This window comes from Mya arenaria, chromosome 13, assembly GCF_026914265.1.
Source record: "Mya arenaria isolate MELC-2E11 chromosome 13, ASM2691426v1".
Lineage (NCBI taxonomy): Eukaryota > Metazoa > Mollusca > Bivalvia > Myida > Myidae > Mya > Mya arenaria.
Window position 1 is genome coordinate 61,502,108 of NC_069134.1, and position 24,604 is coordinate 61,526,711.

The 24,604-nt window shown below is 36.0% G+C and overlaps 1 protein-coding gene across 2 annotated transcripts in view; it reads right to left on the reverse strand.

Moving 5' to 3' along the window:
* The window catches only part of LOC128215554 (receptor-type tyrosine-protein phosphatase S-like), a 90,767-nt gene that overhangs the window by 35,382 nt on the left and 30,781 nt on the right, over positions 1-24,604 (reverse strand). For both annotated transcript variants that reach the window (XM_052922241.1, XM_052922240.1), the window contains exons 2-7: positions 15,710-15,868; positions 10,581-10,698; positions 10,087-10,214; positions 8,860-8,997; positions 3,050-3,196; positions 2,219-2,412 (exon numbers count right to left, since the gene is read on the reverse strand). In XM_052922241.1, the coding sequence (XP_052778201.1) occupies positions 2,219-2,412; positions 3,050-3,196; positions 8,860-8,997; positions 10,087-10,214; positions 10,581-10,698; positions 15,710-15,868 (884 nt within the window). The remainder of the gene's footprint in view (positions 1-2,218; positions 2,413-3,049; positions 3,197-8,859; positions 8,998-10,086; positions 10,215-10,580; positions 10,699-15,709; positions 15,869-24,604) is intronic.

Below are 24,604 nucleotides of genomic sequence, written 5' to 3' on the forward strand. Positions count from 1 at the left end.
TGAACGGATGACACCTATACCTCTTGAACACTCTCGCCCTGGTGGGGCTTGAACCCTCATCCTCTTGGGTGAAACGCGGACATCTTTACCACTAAACCACTAAACCACTGTCACCCTGGTGAGGATCGAACCACAACTGATTGGGTGAGAGAAAGACACCTATTCCATTTGACCACTCTCAGCCATCTTTGGGATCGAACAATACCCTCTTGGGTGAGATGCTGACGACTCGTATACCCATAGACCACTCTCACCCTGCTTGGGATCAAACCACAACCTCTTGGGTGAAAGCCGTACACCTAAACCATAAGGCCACTCTAATCGACTTTCGGATTACTAATATGTATAAAATAATGACCGAAAGTACGTTACCGTTCATTGAGTTATTGTTTTGATATAACATTCGGTAAAAAAACATGCATTTTACACCATTTGAAATTATACCAAAGTAATATTGGGTCACCATGAATCCAAAATTCACAAATTGTGGGTTGGATACCTTAATAGCATCCTTGAAAACCTTCTGCAAAACATTTTTATGGCATTCCCAGTGTTAGGAGTGTTATGAATTCAAGGCCAATGGTTTTATTGGTCTCAATATTGTGCAGCTGCGTAAAATTATTTCATAACAAAGCAACAACCTTGAAAAACACCCTACAATAAACATTTAGATGATGTGAATTATGCATTGGCGCTTTATGTTGGAAACAAACATTGCGCATGGCGAAAGTGCCAAATAATATTTGACTTGTAGACATCTGATAGAAGAGAAACAACTTTGAGCATTGTTACCATTTCAACCGTATTTATAATAATTTTTATAATTTGTCCACAAATATGGTCTAAACTCGCAAAGAAGTTGTCAGGATTTACTCAATATGAACTATTATACTATATCAATCTTGGGCCATCTTAGTGACCATTTTCAACTTCGTGGAAAATTTCTTTGTTGAATAAAAAGAAAACTGTAGTAACAATATTTGAACACCAAAAAATGAAAAATAGCCAAATTGTCTTAAAATTATATTCCTATATTATAGAAATTTGATGAAAAGAAGGAGGGTAATGAAAAAAGTTGAAAATATTCACTTAAATCCTTTTGTATTGGACACAAATCTTTGAGTCTTTTCCCCCCATTTATTTTAATTTTGAATGCGCGTTCACCTTGGGTGGTATTCAGTACTGATCTTAATTGGATCAAAGAACGATATAGCTAATCGGATTCTATATAAATAACTGTCCTATACAGTGAATGGAGTCAATGATGTGTGAACATAAGATTGACTTAAATTGCATATTGAATACCACCCCTTGAGTAAGCCGCGCATTTTACAATACGCGCTTTGCTTTTCCTCAGATTTTTCAGATCAATATTTCAGTCAGTAAAATAATTGTGGTTGTCTTAAAATCGCATAAAAATACCTGTGCACATGGAAAACGTGTACAATTTGGATAGGCTTATAGAAAAATATCAATACTCATTCCACTGTTAAACTGAACATGTATTTGCACAAAGAAATCGTAAATTTGCAGCTATGTTGCCAATACTAATTATAATGAAACGCTCATAATAAAGTTACAAAGCTGTAATTATTAGAGTGTTAAGCTTGGTAAGATAAATAATAAAAGTAGTTTCGCTTTAGAAAATTATTTCCAACTCGAAATGAACGCGGTTATAAGACTTACAAAATGTTTTTGTTTTAAGTACAAAACTTATGCCTTAAAGGCCTAGTTTAATCCTTCTATAAGTTACCCCCCCCCCCCCCCCCTTCCCTAAAAACGACAAAAAAAACGTGTATAGTAAACAACCGCTGAGTATCCTGCTGTGCAGTTTGGGAGGTTTTATAATCAAAATGGCCTTGAACCAATAAAAGAATACACAGGAAATTGCCCCCTACTGTGACATCAATGCAATGAGCAGGAGATGCACAGCAGGGGATTTTCATGCCAAATATGCCTAAAAATAGGCCTTTAAATATACATCAAGCTGCGACAAATAGTATACAACTGAAGAAATTGTTCTGAGTTCATTTTGAATAGTTTGCACAGAAGTAGAAGTTCGATTGGTCAACAGTTATTAGTTGATAAATATTGACCAATCAATAAACATTTAGCTAACTTTAACCAAACCAAGGTAATAGCAAGATTAATACATTAAGGTGCAAAACATTGCAAATCTTAAACAGATAAAGGAAAAATATACAAAAGAAGAGGTTACCAGAAAAAGACTAGACCGCGTGTAGCCATCGTGTACGTTAGACTGTATGAGCGTCACATGTTTTCCCGAGGGTGTCACGAGGCGGATTTCGTCGTCCCGGGGGGTGGGGAAGGCCGCTACGGAGCAGTTGAACACCGAAGATTGTCCTTGGTTAACCTGTTCGTTGGTGAAACCTAGGATTCGCGGGGGCGTCACTGGAGTGGAGGGAACACATGGGAGATGTCAGTACCAATATTAAAGATATTTCATATGACACGAGTTCATGCACGCATTTTTTAAGAGGGATGATTGTACCCTGATGGTGTTTTCAAATACGAAGGATCAGCTGTTCTTGGGGTTTAGAAATGCGCCTCTAATTTACCACATTTTAGCCTAAAATGTTATAATTATGGGAACTACTTTTGGGAACAGTCACCCATAGTCGCTTAGGTGTTAATCCGATCTAGTCATTGTTCAGTTTAATTTCGTCCCGTCCAGACGTCCAGTAATTGACTTAAAAAACTTTCATGTATTATTAAATGCCTTGTTGAATGTATTACGGGCATTTGGCCGCGACGTATTATTATTTCTGTCTAAAGACTTACTTGCATACTATTTATATTACTGGCGTCGCGGCCATTCTCGGCAAATTATTATTTATTTGTTAAATATTATATAATGTCTTGTCTTTGTCTTTTGGAGTAACGATTAATTAACATTATTCAAAGCCCAAACTCAATCAAATACATTTTCTTCGACATGATAGCATCAAAGACATTTTGACAAAACAGAGATAAGATTGATACGTATAAGCCTTTTTATCATAAATTTATAAAAGTTGGTGCCATATACCTGGTTCGCAGTAAGGAGCGTTGAAATATCCCTGGCGGCAGCGACACCTATCGGTTGGTCCTGTAAACCGATCACAGTGTAGCGGATCCTGACAGTAACACTGTTCACTGCATTCCCAACCGAACAGATTGCCAGGGCAGGACTGGGCTGAAATAAAAGATTGAAACGCATAAATAATTTACGAGAAATTTTGAAAGGATCATAGCACTGCCGTTTCTGTTACAAACCACCTATATTACCAATCAGACACATATGTTTGGTCCACAAATAGTTATACAATGGATATATTGAAAAAATAATAAGAATTCAGTTTTCTGAGTCTGGGTCTGAACGCAGACTCACCACGTTATTGAATATGAATTATATTTGGGCGTAGCTATAGTTCGCCGAAATCCCAAACATGTAAGCTTACGAAATTAACAATAAGGAGAAGTAAAATGACAGCAACGACGACGACTACAACGAAAAAACGATGATGATGATGATGATGATGATGATGATGATGATGATGATGATGATGATGATGATGATGAAACACAAATTAGTCATATCAGGGTAGAAGTGCAATTCAGCAGCAAAATAAGATTGGAATTTGGAATTTTCTTAACACTTCAGCACTTGATTTTTTCTTTCTTTTTCATGTTGATTTTAAAAGGCTCCAAAAATTCTCCCCTTGTCTCTTTATTGTTTTCTTTTCCAAGTGTTACAGTTTCAATAGCAACATTAAAACAAGATTCGCACCACCACAGAACTAGACAAATTCTCTCATAAACAGTGCATCTGCTGATAACTTCATGTGGATATTGGAATATTTTGCCAGATTTACGATCGGAACAGTTGCCAGAAATTTGCATTTTGTAATTAAGTTTAAATCCATTAAGCAAAAATTCCAGCATAAAGATATAACCTGCATGAGCAAGCCTCTAAATATTGCAATGGGTTTGATAAAAGATAGAATGTTAAGTACAAAATCTTTCAAAATCTTCTGATTCAGAAACAATCCTCTTCAGATCTGATTTTTGTTTGTGAAAATAATAGACTTTAATCGCTTAAAGTCAATTTGTTTGTGGGCGAATGATTCAAGTGAAAAGCAAATCCCTACCAAACTAGAGCTGTCACAGGAGTGACGAATACCCCCAAATGCCGCCTGGACACAGGAATGGCAAACCATTCCTTTGAAAAGAGGCCATAACTCCAAGGTTACTGCACACTGCATCTTCTTTTATCATGCATGTATTGTTTGTCCGGAAACCGTTTTTCTATTTTCGTAACAGTGCACAAAAACCTTTACTCCACTGGCTCCATTTTCAATCACAAGCATTGTCTTCACAGAGGCTGCCTATACAGCAAGTTTCATCACAATATCTCATGCCCAATTAAAGTTATGAAGCAGAAACCATTTTTCTATTTTTAGTAACAGTGACCTTGACCTTGGCCCCACCAGCCCCAATATCGAACTTGACCTGTATCTTCTGAAATGTACACCTGTGTACCAAAAAATGTTCAAATCTGTCAAGCCTTTCATGAGTTATCGTCCGGAAACCATATTTCTATTTTTAGTAACAGTGACCTTGACCCCACCAGCCCCAATATCGAACTTGATCTGTATCTTCTTATGTTACACCTGTGTACCAAAAATTGTTCAAATCCGTTTAGCCTTTCATGAGTTATCTTCCAGAAACCGTTTTTCTATTTTTAGTAACAGTGACCTTGACCTTGGCCCCACCAGCCCCAATATCGAACTTGACCTGTATCTTCTGATGTTACACCTGTGTACCAATTTTTTTTCAAATCTGTCAAGCCTTTCATGAGTTATCGTCCGGAAACCGTTTTTCTATTTTGAGTAACAGTGACCTTGACCTTGGCCCCACCAGCCCCAATATCGAACTTGACCTGTATCTTCTGATGTTAGACCTGTGTACCCAAATTTTTTCAAATCTGTCAAGCCTTTCATGAGTTATCGTCCGGAAACCGTTTTTCTATTTTTAGTAACAGTGACCTTGACCTTGGCCCCACCAGCCCCAATATCGAACTTGATCTGTATCTTCTGATGTTACACCTGTGTACCAAATTTTTTTGAAATCTGTCTAGCCTTTCATGAGTTATCGTCCGGAAACCGTTTTTCTATTTTTAGTAACAGTGACCTTGACCTTGGCCCCACCAGCCCCAATATCGAACTTGACCTGTACCTTCTGATGTTACATCTGTGTACCAAATTTTTTTCAAATCTGTCAAGCCTTTCATGAGTTATCGTCCGGAAACCGTTTTTCTATTTTGAGTAACAGTGACCTTGACCTTGGCCCCACCAGCCCCAATATCGAACTTGACCTGTATCTTCTGATGTTACACCTGTGTACCAAAAATTTTTCAAATCTGTCAAGACTTTCATGAGTTATCGTCCGGAAACCATGAAAACCGACCGACCGACCGACCGACAGACAGACCGACCGACCGACCGACAAGCTCACTCCTATATACCCCCTCAAACTTCGTTTGTGCGGGTATAAAAAAGATTTTTCTTTAAAGGAAATATATGATGTAATTGAGATATATACCCAAATCTTCTTTGAAAGCTTTTTAAATAAAGTGATTCAAAATAACTGGAGTTGTTTATAAATTTATTTCCTACACTCCGTCTTATATACCGAAAAACAAGAACATGAAATACTTGGGACAGCACCAAGGGGACATCTAATCTTCGCACATATCGAATGATTGCTTTTTCAATTCAATTTCTTTGGTTGTTAAAATATCAATTTTAAAATTGATGTTTTCAAGTTTTGTGTTATTACCTCCCTTATATACATCATATTATAATTGTGGCGTCATAATTGTGTTTTTTTTAAACTGTAAATAATATATAATGGGTAATCACGATAAACTAAACATCGAACAATCTCAATGTTAATATCTAAAATGCACTCGCACATCTTTGCATCATAATGATGGATGGCTTACTTAAACGCACGCACAAATATTTGCATCCAAGTGCCGGAGAGCTTACTTTAAAGGACTATCACATCTTTGCATCCCAGTGCCGCAGAGCTTACCTTTATGCACTATCACATCTTTGCATACTTATACGCCCTAGTGACGGATAGATTACCTTTATGCACTATCACATCTTTGCATACTGATATACCCTAGTGACGGATGACTTACCTTTATGCACTATCACATCTTTGCATACTGATATACCCTAGTGACGGATGACTTACCTTTATGCACTATCACATCTTTGCATACTGATATACCCTAGTGACGGATGACTTACCTTTATGCACAATCATATCTTTGCATACTTATACGCCTAGTGACGGATGACTTAGCTTTATGTACTATCACATCTTTGCATACTGATATACCCTAGTGACGGATGACTTACCTTTATGTACTATCACATCTTTGCATACTGATATACCCTAGTGACGGATGACTTACCTTTATGCACAATCACATCTTTGCATACTGATATACCCTAGTGACGGATGACTTACCTTTATGCACAATCACATCTTTGCATACTGCTATACCCTAGTGACGGATAGATTACCTTTATGCACTATCACATCTTTGCATACTAATATACCCTAGTGACGGATGACTTACCTTTATGCACAATCACATCTTTGCATACTGATATACCCTAGTGACGGATGACTTACCTTTATGCACAATCACATCTTTGCATACTGATATACCCTAGTGACGGATGACTTACCTTTATGCACAATCACATCTTTGCATACTAATATACCCTAGTGACGGATGACTTACCTTTATGCACTATCACATCTTTGCATACTGATATACCCTAGTGACGGATGACTTACCTTTATGCACTATCACATCTTTGCATACTTATACGCCCTAGTGACGGATGACTTACCTTTATGCACTATCACATCTTTGCATACTAATATACCCTAGTGACGGATGACTTACCTTTATGCACTATCACATCTTTGCATACTAATATACCCTAGTGACGGATGACTTACCTTTATGCACTATCACATCTTTGCATACTGATATACCCTAGTGACGGATGACTTACCTGTATGTACTATCACATCTTTGCATACTGATATACCCTAGTGACGGATAGCTTACCTTTATGCACTATCACATCTTTGCATACTGATATACCCTAGTGACGGATGACTTACCTTTATGCACTATCACATCTTTGCATACTAATATACTCTAGTGACGGATGACTTACCTTTATGCACAATCACATCTTTGCATACTAATATACCCTAGTGACGGATAGCTTACCTTTATGCACTATCACATCTTTGCATACTGATATACCCTAGTGACGGATAGCTAACCTTTATGCACTATCACATCTTTGCATACTAATATACCCTAGTGACGGATGACTTACCTTTATGCACTATCACATCTTTGCATACTTATACGCCCTAGTGACGGATGACTTACCTTTATGCACTATCACATCTTTGCATACTGATATACCCTAGTGACGGATAGCTTACCTTTATGCACTATCACATCTTTGCATACTGATATACCCTAGTGACGGATGACTTACCTTTATGCACTATCACATCTTTGCATACTGATATACCCTAGTGACGGATAGCTTACCTTTATGCACTATCACATCTTTGCATACTAATATACCCTTGTGACGGATAGCTTACCGTTATGCCAATCACATCTTTGCATACTAATATACCCTAGTGACGGATGACTTACCTTTATGCACTATCACATCTTTGCATACTGATATACCCTAGTGACGGATGACTTACCTTTATGCACTATCACATCTTTGCATACTGATATACCCTAGTGACGGATGACTTACCTTTATGTACTATCACATCTTTGCATACTGATATACCCTAGTGACGGATAGCTTACCTTTATGCACTATCACATCTTTGCATACTAATATACCCTAGTGACGGATGACTTACCTTTATGCACTATCACATCTTTGCATACTAATATACCCTAGTGACGGATAGCTTACTTTTATGCACAATGACATCTTTGCATACTAATATACCCTAGTGACGGGTGACTTACCTTTATGCACTATCACATCTTTGCATACTGATATACCCTAGTGACGGATGACTTACCTTTATGCACTATCACATCTTTGCATACTAATATACCCTAGTGACGGATGACTTACCTTTATGCACTATCACATCTTTGCATACTTATATACCCTAGTGACGGATGACTTACCTTTATGCACTATCACATCTTTGCATACTAATATACCCTAGTGACGGATGACATACCTTTATGCACAATCACATCTTTGCATACTGATATACCCTAGTGACGGATAGCTTACCTTTATGCACTATCACATCTTTGCATACTAATATACCCTAGTGACGGATGACTTACCTTTATGCACTATCACATCCTTGTAACTTATACGCCCTAGTGACGGATGACTTACCTTTATGCACTATCACATCTTTGGATACTAATACACCCTAATAATAGATTGCTTACCTTAATGCATTTTGCATCTTTATGCATCCTTATGATGGATGGTTTACCTTAATGCACTAACACATATTTGCATTCTAATGATTGTTAGCTTACCTTAATGTAATTACACATCTTTACATTCTAATGACGCATGGCGTACCTTAACTGAACGTTTTGAGTAGTTCGCTCGTTTATAAGATGGCTTTAAGGAGTGTTTTATTCTCTCTCACTGCTTAATACCAGTACATCGTATAAGGTGCAGCAAACCGACTGCAAACATAACAACCCATATACATCTTAAAATAATCATCATAACTTACGTGTTTGACAGTCGAAGCCCGTCCAACCCGGGCCGCACTTGGTTTTGCAGATGCCCATTATGGAGTCACACCGCTCCCCTTGGTCCCGACAGTGGCACTCGCGCTCACAGTTGTCCCCGAACCGACCCGCCGGACAATCTATGGGAGAAAAACGTACATTTACAGAGTGAATTCTGCTCGTTCAGTTGTGAAGTCATTTGGTGGATCCTCTAACCGGTTTAAAAATGCACTCTTTCTCCAAAATAATATAAACCACAATTAATACAATTGCTTTAATATACTAAAAAAAATGAATAAGTGTCGAAATCAATGATTGTTATGAAGGATACCGAGTTAAGTTTGAAAGAAAGGTGCAATTAATACGGTATTTCTACGTTATAGTTAGGATACGATAGTAGATCGCAATATATCTTTTAGCACTCACCAATCATTTAATATTTTTGCGTGTTCAGCTATTAAATACACGGTTACAATCTTGCAATCAGTAATTATTTTTTCCATAAATTCAATAAAAGTAAGTAGTTTATGGTTTATCAAAAGAAATTAATGTTTGGTACAAAAGTGTATTTAAGGATTTTGAATAAGAGTGTCACTTTAATTGATAGCTTAAGTCTGGTGGTACTTTTTTAAAATGTCAGTCTTTTTTGCCTTTGCTTAGTGCTTTTAAACAGGGGTTTTGTTTATGTGTTGGCTACGGCATTAGCTTGTCCTTGTAGTTACCATTATATTGTTGCTTTGATATGACATGCGATCGACACAGTTGCCTTTTTATGCTAATAAATATTAATACCTCAGCCATTTCCGCCATACAACGAGCTGCGTATGTTTGCCGACGCATCAATTAAAGTAGTTCGTAATATTAATAATAAAAATATTAATTAATTGAAGTGATCTTTATTACTATGCTTAAATTTATTCCCAGTGAAGTGTATCATTGCATTAATTATGAAGACTGTTTAGAGTAAAGTGTCCTTAAGCTTAACTGCTTAACTGAAATTACTATGCGATCTCCATGCAGCGTAGTTTAATGTAAATATTTCTGATACATTTAATCATCCAAATACATCTGAGGTCTTTTTCAACGGAAAATGGCCGAGATGCTCCGATTGAAGCTAATAGATAATCATCACTGATATGAAAGAGTAATAATAATTAGTATTACTAAAATTGATTGAAAACGAGTGCGTGTATTAACGACACTATCAATATGTTGCCATTTAAACTCACTGCAGTTGTTCACTTGACAGTTATCCCAGCGCTTTCTGTGGTCTGTCGTGTAGCACCAGGGTTTGGAAGAGTCTTTTGTGGTCCGACAGAAGTTCTCCGGAACCAAGCCATCAGGAAAGTCCACAGCGCTGAAGGTTATATACCACTTATTATTTTGTAAAACGGATGTTAAATATTGGGTGTAAACTATTTGACGAAACAAATCATTCTTTACATTGAGAGCTCTTGAACGGTTTTCGGATTTTATTACTAGTTTGAATATACTTTTACCTCATAAAGTATGTAAGATTATATAATAGTCGTACGGAGTGATAATGATAATAAGATATGGGAAACATAATCAAAATTTTAACGTGATTTTTATGCAATTAAGCGATTATCAAATAGCTTAAAATAATGACTGTTTTAATAGGTCTAACTGAAAACTATTTAAATTAATTTAAATAATTCAAACATGACATCATCATCAGAGATTGACGTCGTAATGCACGCACCCATATGAGTGACGGTGCGGAATCTGGGCGTCCCAGCGTTGACATGCAAACAGATTCTTGGTGGAGTTTACGCGGCCGGCGTAGTGGTGCGGCTGGCCGTTGTAGAAACACATGTTTGCTGGAAAAAAGAAAAATCAAGATTACAATTATTAATTTTCACAGCGATAATCGAAAAAAAAGTGTATAGGATTGTACAAGTTCGCTACAATTGGGTCTAGGTTTTTTTCTAGGTAATAATCGTCTTGTTTTGTTAGTTCGTCATTGTACTGTTTCGTATTGTTCTGTCGTAGGATAGTTTTGTCATTGTTTCGTCTTTGTTAATCTTAGTAAGTTTTCTCATGGCGTTAATTGTTAAGATGGCACATTGCGCCCTTTCTGAAAGAACCCCTAATAGGTACTCTTAATATGGCAAGGTGGGTTGGAGATACCATCTCCCGCGAATAAATTTGCTAATTTTAGTATTAAATGGTGCATTTCGGTTTAATTTATCCATTTTCTTTCTATTAGGGTTGGTGTAACCCTGTTCCAAGAACGATTATTCTAACAACTAGTCTAAAATGGTTAATTTAGGTGAAATGTATGCATACTTGTACCAAGACGTAAGAAGTTCACACGGGATCCGCTAATGTCTTGAACATGACCTTTCCGTGCAATCAGTGCTTTGATTTCAATTTAAAAATACGAATATGAAAATACTTGTATCATGTTTACAACTACGATATCCTATATAGAGAATATAATATTTTCTGATTTCTATCAGATACCAAATGTACAATTAAATAGCCCGAATACCAAAAGGGTTAAGATAATTACGGGGAAATGTGATTGAATTAAAAACACGTTGAATTATAATTTTAAAACAAAACATGCTTCATAATGATATGCGTTTTCTTAAATTTCAGAAAGAAGATGAATCTTGTATCCGATCGCACAAATGAGCATGCGTGTTCGACATAGGAGCTGGGATTAACAGAAACACTTAAAGCGATCCTAGTACTGCTACTGGCATTAATTGTACAAATTAGCAGAAATATTGTGATGGTAACTATGGTTGTTCCATAAATGCGGCCTAACTGTGCGGATCTTGTACCAATAAACATCCATAACGCACAATTACCTTGTCTTGTTTAAGCAAAAACCGCTTGATTTATTGTTTATCCAGCATGGTTCCCCAGAAGTTTGCTAATGAAATTAACAATGATCTATGGCGTCGGAATTATCACAATTTTTTTCTTTCGAAATCCATTGGAATTACCCCTAGACAGTAAGTACAGGGAAAATAAGATGGCAAAAAATATATTAAGCTATCTAAAAAGGGCAGATTGGCGGACTATCGGATCCGAACGCATCATGTCAGTATGGCAGAGAAGTTATGAATTGATTACAGCAAAGTGCACCGTTTTAGACAACATTCCCAAACAGAAATCGTGGGGGAGAACCCTCCCATGTTATGTTTAGCGCATTTTTCGGGGATTCTATTGGGTGCACGCACCATGTTTTGCATCATAAAGACATCCTCGTTACCCCAGCTTTTCTATAACATCATAATTTTATGTTGTATGCTAGGGTTTCGTGGATGCATAAAGTGCCACCGCCTCTCTAACGTCAAAATCTTGACTCGCCTCTGCAGACGTACGGAGGGACGCCAGGTTGAACCACAAACAGACATACGAAGAGATGATGATAAGTACAAAAGGGAAGTGGAAAGAAAGGATGGTGGAGTCATAGCATACATTTAGCTACCCACAAAATACAGGTGAAACTGACCTCTGTCACTGTCACGTTGCTGAACATAGAACACACGACATAAGAACAGACAGATGAACAGACGGACGTCTTAATCAGACACTGTTGGGGAACGGGGGCGGATAGACTTCGACCACACCCCGAATCGTAAGTTACCTTTTTAAGAATCGTAATGTGAGACCGAACGGACAGCGGGAGTAGGAAACACATAAGACCATATGGGCGGTCTAAACACTGAAGGTTGTGTACAAGAGATATTTAAACCCAAACAAACATACTGTCCGATCGACCGACATACAGACAGACGGACGGACGGACGGACGGACGGACGGACAAGACAAGACAAGACAAGACAAGACAGACAGACAGACAGACAGACAGACAGACAGACAGACAGACAGACAGACAGACAGACAGACAGACAAACAGACAGACAGACAGACAAGACAGCTAGACAGCTAGACAGACAGACAGAAATCTTTAATGACATGAACTGTACAGTTTGTTGACAAATAACTGTATGAGTAATATAAATAATATTATATTTATTATGCATGACATTGGTATGATCATATTACATGTATTTATTTTTTTACAAACTCCACGTGGCGTTAATATGGAAGTAAACATTTAAAACCCATTGTTTATCAAAGCGGGCATTATTTTTGAACAATTGTATCAATCTGTGTTAATTTTCACATAAAAGAGAATTGCTCATGTAATTACTGTTTACAAACTCTGCGTGGCTTTAATATGGAAGAAAACATTTAAAACCCATTGTTTATCAAAGCGGGCATTAATTTTGAACAATTATATCAATCTGCGTTAATCTCCACATTAAAGAGAATTGCTTATGAATATTTGATGATGTACTAATTTTCAAATGAAATACAACACACCCATGGATGCGTCAATCATTGTTGGATAATCTGCGCATGCGCTTTAATGCTCCCAAGGCGACAGTATTTTTTTATTCGCCACAATTCTGTAATGGTATTTATTTCCCATGGTGGATCATTTTATGTTCAGATATTTTTTATAATTGCTTTTTTTTTGTCAAATCGTGAACTTTGCGTCGAAATAAATAAAAATCCAAAATCATGTTTTTAGAAAGTTATGCTAAACGACCCAACTAATTTATGCGCTACATAAAATGGAGAACCATCACAGCATAAATCTAAATACTTTAGGCATAAAATTATGTACATTTAAGGAATGAGTTGTGGGGTTGATGTCATTATCGGGGTATGAACGCAATTGGGTTGGTCAATGTGTGTGGAGTACCCAATTGCGTTCATATCCCGATAATGACATCAACCTCGCAATTCATTCCTTATATTTACACCAATAGTTCATTATTCATTCAAGAATTGTTAAAAGCTACTTCATTTCATTTAAGAAAACCTTTCAGTAATCCGTTCTTACCCATTCTGTAAATAGAAGAACCCGACTATAACCGGAAACATTTTTTCAAATGACGTCACAATAACGCGGGAAAAGATCAACAACTTGAAATCACTTTAAAACGTAAAAAATGAAACACCTCTAACACCAATATATTTAAAATATAATAAACTAACACTTTCTAAAATGTTAATCTATATTTTACAGAACCTGCTGACACAATACAACCAATAACAAGATCAATAGCTTTCATGTATATTGTTATGCAATGAATTACGATCCGAACATATCCGAAGATGTTGCGTTCATCGATTGATGAACGCAATTGCAGCAAGGCAGTTCATTTAAGAAGTGGAAGTTGAGGTGTAAATATTAAAATGAAGAAAACACTATACGTTCTTTTTAACTGTTTGAACTTAGTCCATTTATGAGTTGAACAATAAAATGAAAATTACAGGGACAAGCCCAGTAGTCGAAATTTCAAAAATAAACCATGTTTAGGGGCACAAGTAAAGGGACCAGACGGCAATGAACTATAGTCACAAACATACTAAAATACCTTTCACACATACAAACACAAAAAAACAACTTTAAACACATACACAAATACAAACAACGAGACAGTCTTTCATCAAAATTGGAATGGCCAGTTAAAAATGGTAGTCACCTGAACTGAAGGCATGGAAATAGTATACACTTTTGTTAAAAAAGGACTATAAATAATTCCACTGAAAAGAGAGGGCTGGTATGGTTGAGGAGTCGGTATACGGAGGTATGGAGAGGTGAGGGGGTAAGGGTCGTCGTCGCGATCATATGGCAGTGACTACAGAGGTGTTTATGTTTTGAGAAATATCTTTCTCTCCAGATTTCAGTGTGATTTAGCGAATTTTAAAAAAACAACAACGCATACATGTTAAGTTATAAGCGCAGATAAACAGTTTCGAGACGTATATTCGTTAAGATCACATATTCTCTGTTTCGTGACATATAGAGAGCTCGGAATCACCTTTAATATGCAAATTTGGGTCGAAAGCTTTAGGGAAATCAATTAGAAAATGTGATAACACGTTTAACAAAGAAATTGCCTCGAAGCAAAGTTCAAAAATTGTGTTAAGTGATTCAATATAGTCGTTTTGTTTCAATTATATTTCTCTAAAAAATGTTCCACTATGATTGCTTCCCAGCGACGTTATGTTATGAGCTATTATCTTTCGGCACCGCTTATGGAAATAAAATGCAGCAATATGAAATATGCCATATATCTTAATCTGAGCATGGCACGACGATATTGATTGGGCATTTACCGGGCGGAAATTGTATTTGCTGCTATTGAAGTCTGATAACTAGCTCAGGCGGGACATGTCGGGACTGATATGAAGTATTTCTGATGGATGTTACAATTTATTACCTATAACCATACCAAGACGTTATCTTAGATGCGTTCAGATTCATTGTGAGTCCATTATTTCTCTGTATAGCTCATGACAATGTCGGTGTTTTTTTTTATTTTCATTTTTTGAAAATAAAATGACATTGCCTTGCCGTTGATGTTATCGTCGTCGGCAAACTCCAAACAGTGGCTACAACACTTTGCTGTTTAGTAATCATTTCTGCTCGGCAAGGGAGATCACTGCGTATGAGTTTGCGCCATCAAGTGCATAGTCACGATATAATTTAAATGATTTTTTAATTTTCATCATTTGTTTAGACAGCTGCTATATCGTAATCGTTTGATGAGTTGTGCCTATTCAGGAGTAAAATGAGTAAAACCAGACAGCGCTGCTCTCCCCAGGGGTGTCATGCAACACTGCTCTTGTCTTTTATTTCTGGTGTGCATATTGACTCAGATATTTGCCTGCCGGTAGTCGGCCAGTCCATGCAAAGCTGGATAAATGTTCTGGCATATTTCATTTTGTATTTCGCTACTTTAATGCACTGTAAAAAAAATGAGTCATTCAGGTAACATCAAGTTCACTTACAAAGCTGACATCCTGGCCCCCAGAAGCCCGGTGCGCAGCCGTTGTAGCAACTTCCGGAGAACTTGTCACATGGCTCATCATCGCGACAACGGCACCGGAATTTGCATTTGTATCCGAATGATCCGTCAGGACATCGGTGCATCAGGTCCCGTAACTCGCCTAAAATAATAAAAACAACAGCATTGATATTTATATACTCATGAAAAACGGAGAATTTCAACTTTGATAATATAATGTATGTGTTCCATGCAAACGATACATATATATCGATGTTGGCAGAATATATATAATATGCATGTGCAGAGATCTTGATGTTACAAAACCATTTGCCAGATCGGACAAAACCCAACAGAAACTCATAAATGACACGTTCTATAAGGCTTTTTGTTACGTGGCTCAGAAGTTTTCAATTTGACTTATCTAATCATTATAACATAATCCTGTTTAATAGATTGCATATATGTAGTTTCACTTACAATATATCCACATTATCGGATACAGTGTAATTTGCTAAACTTAGGACTAGGGTCACTATCAAATCAAGAAAAGTATTCATATACGAGAAAAAACAAACTCCATAAAGAAATTCTTCATCTTAAACTCAGCCCAATCGTTGTAGCATGGCGTAAAAAAGAACATTTATTTTTTAAGGTAAATTTCCGTCAGCTTTTTAAGCGTATATTTTATTCTCAGCAAACCTAGAGTGTGTCCCTATTAAACTAAGAAAATTCAATTGTCTCCGTCTGGCTCATTACGTTGTCCTTACTAGTAGTTCTAGTTTAACCAATTTATGGTACAAATCCTCCTGTGTATTGTAAGCCGGCAGAAAATGGACAGAAAATGCAATTAGCGGATTGATTCCAGTGAAAATACGTACAGACAAAAACTTCACTTGGGACAAGTAATTACTACAATACCTCGCTAGTTTTCTTGTACAAGAGTTTGTGCGAGTATGTCCTAACTTGAAAGTATTGGTATTTTTTCACGTTGCGACCGACTTTGTTTTTTATGGCTGTCTTTTGTAGCAAGAGTTATAGAATTTACTCACTGTTAAAGATGCACTCTTACTCCCAAAAAAGATAGAGCACAACGAATACAATTCACGTTTTTAACTAACCGAAAAGGATGAATAAATATCGAAAACAATGGTTCTTCTGAAGGAAACCGTGTGTAATTTGAAAGAAAGTTGCAGAAACACGATATTTCTACCTTATGAGACGATAATTGATCACTGAATATCTTTTAGGACCCACCAGTCATTTAATATTTGTGCGTTTTCAGCTATTAAATACATGGTTACAATCTTGTTATCCGTTATTATTCATGTGTTTGAATTAATTTTAAATACGAGTGTTACTTTGATATGATTTGGTTTGTTTTGTCGTTCTTTCATTCAGTGAATAAGTCTCTTTTAATTCTTAAAGAAAGCTATTTTGTTCCCGTTGTACTTTCAATCAATGTTGATAAAACTCAATGTTTTCAACTTGTCACTTCAAGCTGTAGTGGAGGGACCGTTTCTTGACATGACATGCGCTTCCGAATCCGAATGTGCACTGCATGCAAGTACTATAAGGTGGCAAACAGATACACTCAACAATTCCAAAACCGCACGAAACAATCTGACAACCACAGAAATGTAATGTGTGCTTGTCCACTATTTTGTACTCCGCAAAAGGTCTGTCAGAATAGAATAAAGCCTGAACAGCCAAGACAAATATTAACCAAGCTCTCCAAATCTGGAACCCGAGTAACTTGTTAGTCATAAATATCCCTCATTTCCTTGTTCGCAGAAAATAAATGGGCTCCGAGAGAAAGGGTCGTTGCTAATGTCAGATGTCCATAATCGCCGCCACAAATCTAAATTTCCTTTGAGTATTCTTATAATAATATAATAAGATCTAGCGGGACACTTTATTGCGAAAAGCATGCAAGAGAAGACTTTTTTTCTCAGACATATGGATAATATTAATTTGGAAATTCTGACATCGCCCGCATATTTTACTCACTCGAGGGTAACACTGTCACAGAAATTACGATGATCGTAATCTTAATTATTTGTTTCAGAATACGGTAAATCAAATCTTCAAATCCTGAAGACGGGGTTGCTTTTTCCTCGGGCTTGAGCTATTGTTTTATAAAGAATATAAACGACAACAACAAGATGTTATTTGTCATTATAACTTTCATTTCGTAAACAGAACAGAACTGAACAGAACAAAACAAACACTATTTCGATGGTGTACTTTCATGTAAGTAATGGTTTGTGTTCGTGTAAGGAATGATCTGTATTAAATCACCCGTAAACATATCGGTAGTATGCATTCCTTATCCAAGTTACAGTCACATTTTGAAAAGGAAACACCAACAGTTGCCCATTTTCGGAAGAAATGACCACATCGTACCATTCAAAGAAGAATGATGAACAAGATTGCCGCTGATCGAACACTAACACTTTTATTCATTGTTTTTCAAAGTCAACAAATATGAAAGCCAGAGTTATAAAGCCTTGCTATACATGTGCTCATTTTATCCTGTGATAATACATCTGCTCATTTTATCCTGTGATAATACATCTGCTCATTTTATCCTGTGATAATACACGTGCTCATTTTATCCTGCGATAATACATGTGCGCATTTTATCCTGCGATAATACATGTGCGCATTTTATCCTGCGATAATACATGTGCGCATAGTTTTATATGAAGATCGTTAAAGAAATTACATTTGTGGCTTAGGTTAAAATGTATGCCCTACGACGACGACGATAACACTGATAACAACGACACAAAGGCTATAACAACACCTCGATGTTATTTTTTCGAAAAACAGAACCAAAATTATTTAAAAAAATAGCATAAATACTAATAAATGCAACATTACAAAACCAGACGACCTGTAAAACCACTAACAAGAACACACTGGTTTTTCATCCTATAACATATTGATATTTCTAACCTTAAATTCCGTCTCAGGAGCACGTCAAATAAGGCCAACTAACAAATAATTACGGGTCATGACATGGCAAGCGTTGCTATGTATTAGCCCTCGGCAAAATTGGACACTGGACAATAATTGGCCAGACCAAAACTAAATAACGTGGAAGTTCGGCAGACGATGCGAGATCGGTGAGGTCCTTTAGGCAGGCTACGTTGTTTTTAAATATCTATTGAGACAATTATTTTACCATACTCGCATTTTCTTTCATAATATCTTTAAGACGCCCTACTTTTCAGAATTCCTAGAGCCTTTTGTACTTTAAACTGATCTTTTTCTCCTTATTCAGACATCGTGGAAGTATGTCAATGTTGAATCAGTAAATAATAATGCAGAACTAAGCGCTGAATATTAATTCAAACAAATTTAAAAACATAACAGTACTCTAATCTCTAGCTCGAATTTCAGTATTAAGCAAGTTGTCTTCTAAGTTTAGAACGGTCAAACCAATATTCATAGTAATTAAACCTCTTTGACATTAGCCATAAAGCCTAAGACAGTTTATACCATCTACATAAGTAGCCTCAAATATCTGTAAGTGTCATACGTTTCTAGAAAAATCCTCGCTGCATAAGCCATGTGATGAATTTAATTCTGGATATCAATTCTATGTCTGGCCGGAAAAGCTGTCTTTTGCCAGCTGTTCCGGCAGGTCACATTTAAAGATCCTTGCTGGCTAAAACAGCAACGTGTCGACACAACATGAAAGATATAAATGCGAATCAGTATAACAAGTTGTGTAATGTTTGTTGTCTTGTAGCGTTTGTGTTTTTTGTTTCTTTGATCGATATTGTGCTAATCTGCACTTGAGTATTTTGGCAAAGCCATAATAATGTTACATGCCGATATATCTTCGCACAATAGTATTCAAATGGAGTTACATTGACAATTTATGTCCAAACCTGTCAAATGGAGTTACATGGATAGTTTACGTCCATCACCAATAAAAAAGAGTTACATGGATAAAACTTGTCCAGCACCAATCAAATGGAATTTCATGGATAATTTATATCCAGTACCAATCAAATTGAGTAACATGGATATTTCATGTCCCGCACCAATCAAATGAGGTTACATGGATAATTTATATCCAGTACCAATCAAATTGAGTCACATGGATCATTTATGCATAGTAGCAATCATATGGAATTACATAAATAATGTATGATCATGTGTTTAGTTACATGGATATTTTATTACCACTTCCAATCAAATGTGTCTTTTAATCTTAACACATAAGCACTAAGTCTTCGTGTTACTCCTAAGCGAGGCTAAGGCTATTGGTCTGCCATTGAACATATCCCTGCAAAATCTTTCTTTCTTTTTTTAAAGTTTAATTTACGATTTCCACAAAGTGGGAAATGGGCAATAGAGAGAACAATAACATCATAAAGTGTAAAATTTCTGAATAAAGTTGTTTCTTCCTGTATGATGCAGTCTTTAATTCAGCATCTTTCAGAGCTGTTTCCCTATCAACAACTCAATTCATCACATGTCAGTTCTTTTTCCAACCGCCTAACAAACGCAATAAGTGATAATGACATTCACACCATTGTTGCCTCTGACAGTGAGCCATGCATCTGGGATTTGCAAAGAGCTATCCATTTGTGCCTTGCTTATTTAATTTCAAGAAGTCACAGATCAAAGCTGCCGATAATCTAGGGGAACGATTTCATCTTTTAACTCTGCTATCAAACGTACTCGTTTGAACTTAATTTGCTTTGTTGTAGCAGCATGTTTTAATTATAGAATGATTATTTGATAATAGTTAAATATGACCTTGAAAAAAAATGAGAATGAGCAGTTTTTGTTTGTACCGCTAAACTGGTATTCATAAACTATCTTAAGTCATTTCTTAACTGGTCTATGTCGATTTGTTTTTAATTTTCATTGACAAATTAAAAGAAAAGTACAAGGGTTTTTAAACTTAAAAGTGTGTATTTTGAAATCAACATTTTTAAAGTATTCCAGATATTATGAAGTGATTTATTTATATGACAAGTGAGATGCTTAGCTTAGGAAAATGACTAATTTAGAAAAAGACTTAAGATACTTTATGAACACCGCCCCTTTTCTCTTTTGGTCATATGGCAATGATAAAACTAAACCAGTCTTAATTTAACAAGCCAATCAAAACACTAAGATCTGAAATTAAAGTTGGATCTAAGTCGCTAACTGAATACAAACCCAGAAAACCAGAGACTGACTAAATTAGTCATGATATATGAACTCTGAAGAGTTTATTTGAAGAACAATACCTACAACAACAACAACAACAACATCAACATCAATATTGATATTAACAACACACCACTTGTTTCGTTTATTTTTAGAACTGGTGTGAGTCCTAAATACCAGAGAAATATTTTCCATCAGGAAGCGACTCCAAAAAAGCTTTTGAGAAACTTCGTTATTTCATGACTCCCTCTCCCACCATTAAATCACTTGAATGAACTCATGAATAAAGTATGGGTATTGGTGTGAAACAAAACTATTTGCCACGCGTTGATGTGTAAAACCGGTGAAAAAGTGGGAGAATTTTTACCTAGAATTGGTGTGTTTTTTGTGATTACGTTTTATTGGAAGTGCAAGCAGTAATTTACGTTGCAGAACCATATAAATAACATATGCAAACATATCGATCTCAGACTCAACTCATATTACCACATTTAATGAAAAGTAATTAAAAATCGTTTATGATTCTACGTCTTTTAAAAGCGCATAAGGTATTTGAATATGTTCATCACAACCGTTTGTCTAGATTCCATGGGGAACATATTTTGCCAAACATGTATAATTAAGTTAATTTTATTTGTATTTTGACAATTACTCAAGAATGTTTTTGCTCTAGAATTAGATTTCTTTGAAATATTGACAAAATCTTTTTATCAAAACAATCTATGAGAAAATACGTTTAGAAAAGAATAAAAACTTAATATTTTGAATCATTCTATGCTTTTATGAGGTAAAATGATTTGTGGTTGAGAATTGACTTGAGTATTTTTGTGATATTGGGGCCAGCTTCCCTCGTAAACGTCAATCATTCATCCAGCCATGATTTAATCATATCTGCACATATTCTTTAATCTCCGAATAAACAATCGTCAACGGAGGAAATATATGACAATCAATTTCAGGAGCATAGGAATGCGCCACATCGCTTGTCCAAATTCATTTCTACTCGAGGATGATACATATGGTCACTAGAGGACAGTAAATCACCTAGAAGTGATAGATGGAAGTGAGGAAAGGATCAGGGGAAATTAAGGGGGCATTCCCTATCAGAACTGTTTTCGAAACACCCGCGGACACAAGGCTGGTGATAAGTGATAACGGAGACACCTTTAAGTAAGCTGTTGACCGTTTGAACTCATTCCTGTTGACACTTCTTGGATGGTGACATTTCTTGAATGGAGAATGTATTTTGATGAAAGTGCACACCGATATGAATAGTTATATGAAAAAATACAGAAACACGCTCACTAGCCAAAATTTTAAACGTAAAAAAATGATTTCTTTAGAAGTCTTTTTATCAGTCCAGTCGGGGCTGTTCAATTTTAAAGTGTGTTGTGGCAAAGTTTGGTTTCATCTTCATCCATTAATTCGTCGATTTCATCGATTTCCATAGTAAAATTGAAGAAATCGTACAAGTGATTTTAACATAAATATATGTATATTACAAATGTACATTTAATACATCAACATAAAGAATTAAAGATTTTATTAAATTATTATATCATATTACCAATGGGATACTTTGGTTAGTAAATGACTTAAGATGTTTAATGAATATTGGACTTGAAATGCAGTGCATTAACACTTTTGTTTAAATTCTGTACATAAGATACAACTGTTGTATCTACATGGTAAGAAACTCGAAACCGTGGCAAACGATCAAGAGGAATAGAAACAAAGAAGTGACTCAAAGCAAGAGAAGAAGAGAAAGCAAAAATGGCGTAAATGGCATTAATCAAAGAAAAAGATAGAAAACTTCCTGTAAATAGATGGTCGATGGAATAACCAACAATTAACTAAACTTAATAGCACCAGGCCACAAATTGAAATCCGCCGAAAGCATCTGCGGTTTTATCTATCCCCCGGTGGTGGTCAATAGTTTGCCCCAAGTCCTTCACTAGCAATCAAACACAAACACCTGATCCCTTAAACCATCGGGTTTTAGATGAATGCTACATTTCCCACAGTGGCCGAGTGTCAGCTATTATTGAGAAGTAGAAGTTAATTATACTACATTATGATTTCTTTTCCAGAGGGTCTATAGTGAAAAGAAGAAGACCACAAAACAAAGCAGAACCAATGATATATCAAAATAATGAATGAGGTAGGATCCTTCATGTGCAAGTAAGCAACTTCATACGCGTACATAAAGATAAAGAAAATGTTTACAACGATGACAATAAAAACATTTTTAAATAGTGACACGCTGTCATGTTTTTATTTGATTTGTTAATGCTAATGAACACATTGCGCGATGAAGTTGCACACAATAACGAGAATTCTACTGAAGAACCGAACACAAGACCGTTCCAAGTTAGTCTAATCATTACACAGACAAAAACAACATCTAAAATTTGAGTTCATTTTTTTCTGTGAAAATCAAATGTCACAAGAAATTTGCATCCAAAGCTTTTTCCGACCGGGAATGACAGATGGGCGTTCTTGTACGATCATTATCAAGAACTTTTCCCATTTTAATGATTGTAAATAATTTAACGGAAAAATACCGATGTCAGAATTATTGGCAAGAAATCTCATGTTCAAAACCCCTCAGGGAGTTTGAAATCATATATAGCGACTTTCGCAGTGATTCATTAAAAGTAATCCAATAAATATGTAAGTTTTATGTGACGTTATAATTATTATCTGAGTCTACATTTGATTTAAAGGTAGCTTCAAACGATGTTTTAATGATTTCTTTGCTTTTAATACTTTACACAGTCTATGATTAAAGTTTTAAGGGCCTTGTTACAACATTTCTTTATGGTTTGAACGCGCCCAATGTACGCCAAGGAGAAAAGCACATACTACCGTAAAAACCGATCAGGAAACAGTGGACGGTCAAATGGTATTTTGAACAACTTAAAAAAGCGTTTATGTAGGGCAGTTTGCGTTATTGTCAAATCAATATGTTACAATAATAACTGATTATGTCGTAAACCGTGTTCATTTACATGTGTTTCCCCAAAACCACAGATTTCCTTTTGCACTGAAAATAAATATGGCGAGTGTATTTCAATTACAACTTTTTTCATTGCATTATTTTACAAAAATGTGTTAAATGTCATTGTATTCTCAAAATGTCTTGCATAACCTGTGAAACAGCCACCATATTTCTCTCTGCAACCAGAATAAGTTGTTAGTACGTTAAGTAATATCAATACATCATTAGATCTAGAAACCATTTTTCCGAGGAGTATTCAACCTAACGTAACGCATGTATTGCTTGACACTTTAATGGTCGCTTTGGAAAGCTGATAGAGAAAAATGAGTAGGGGAGATATCAAGAGAAGCGATGGATGATCCCTCATGGAAAACATCAATAAGGTCGAACTACTAGGTGTCATCCATAACCTAATTAAACATATACGGCGATGAATGGCGAGAAAAAGACATCGCGTAAAAGAGCAACTCTGAAATAAAGTTCCTCACGGACTTTTTGAGGTGAATTATTTATCAGTTACATGGAACAAATCGTTGATAAAAACAAAAAGGTTGTAGATGATAATGTATATCAAACGGTAAAAGTAACATGTCCATGGTCTCTATGGACAAAGAAAGGACAATGGTCGGGGTTTGAAGCTTTGTCCGAATGTCACATCCGTCCGGATATCAATTCTTATTATATTTTTGTGGAATAATTATTATATTATTAGGGAATAAT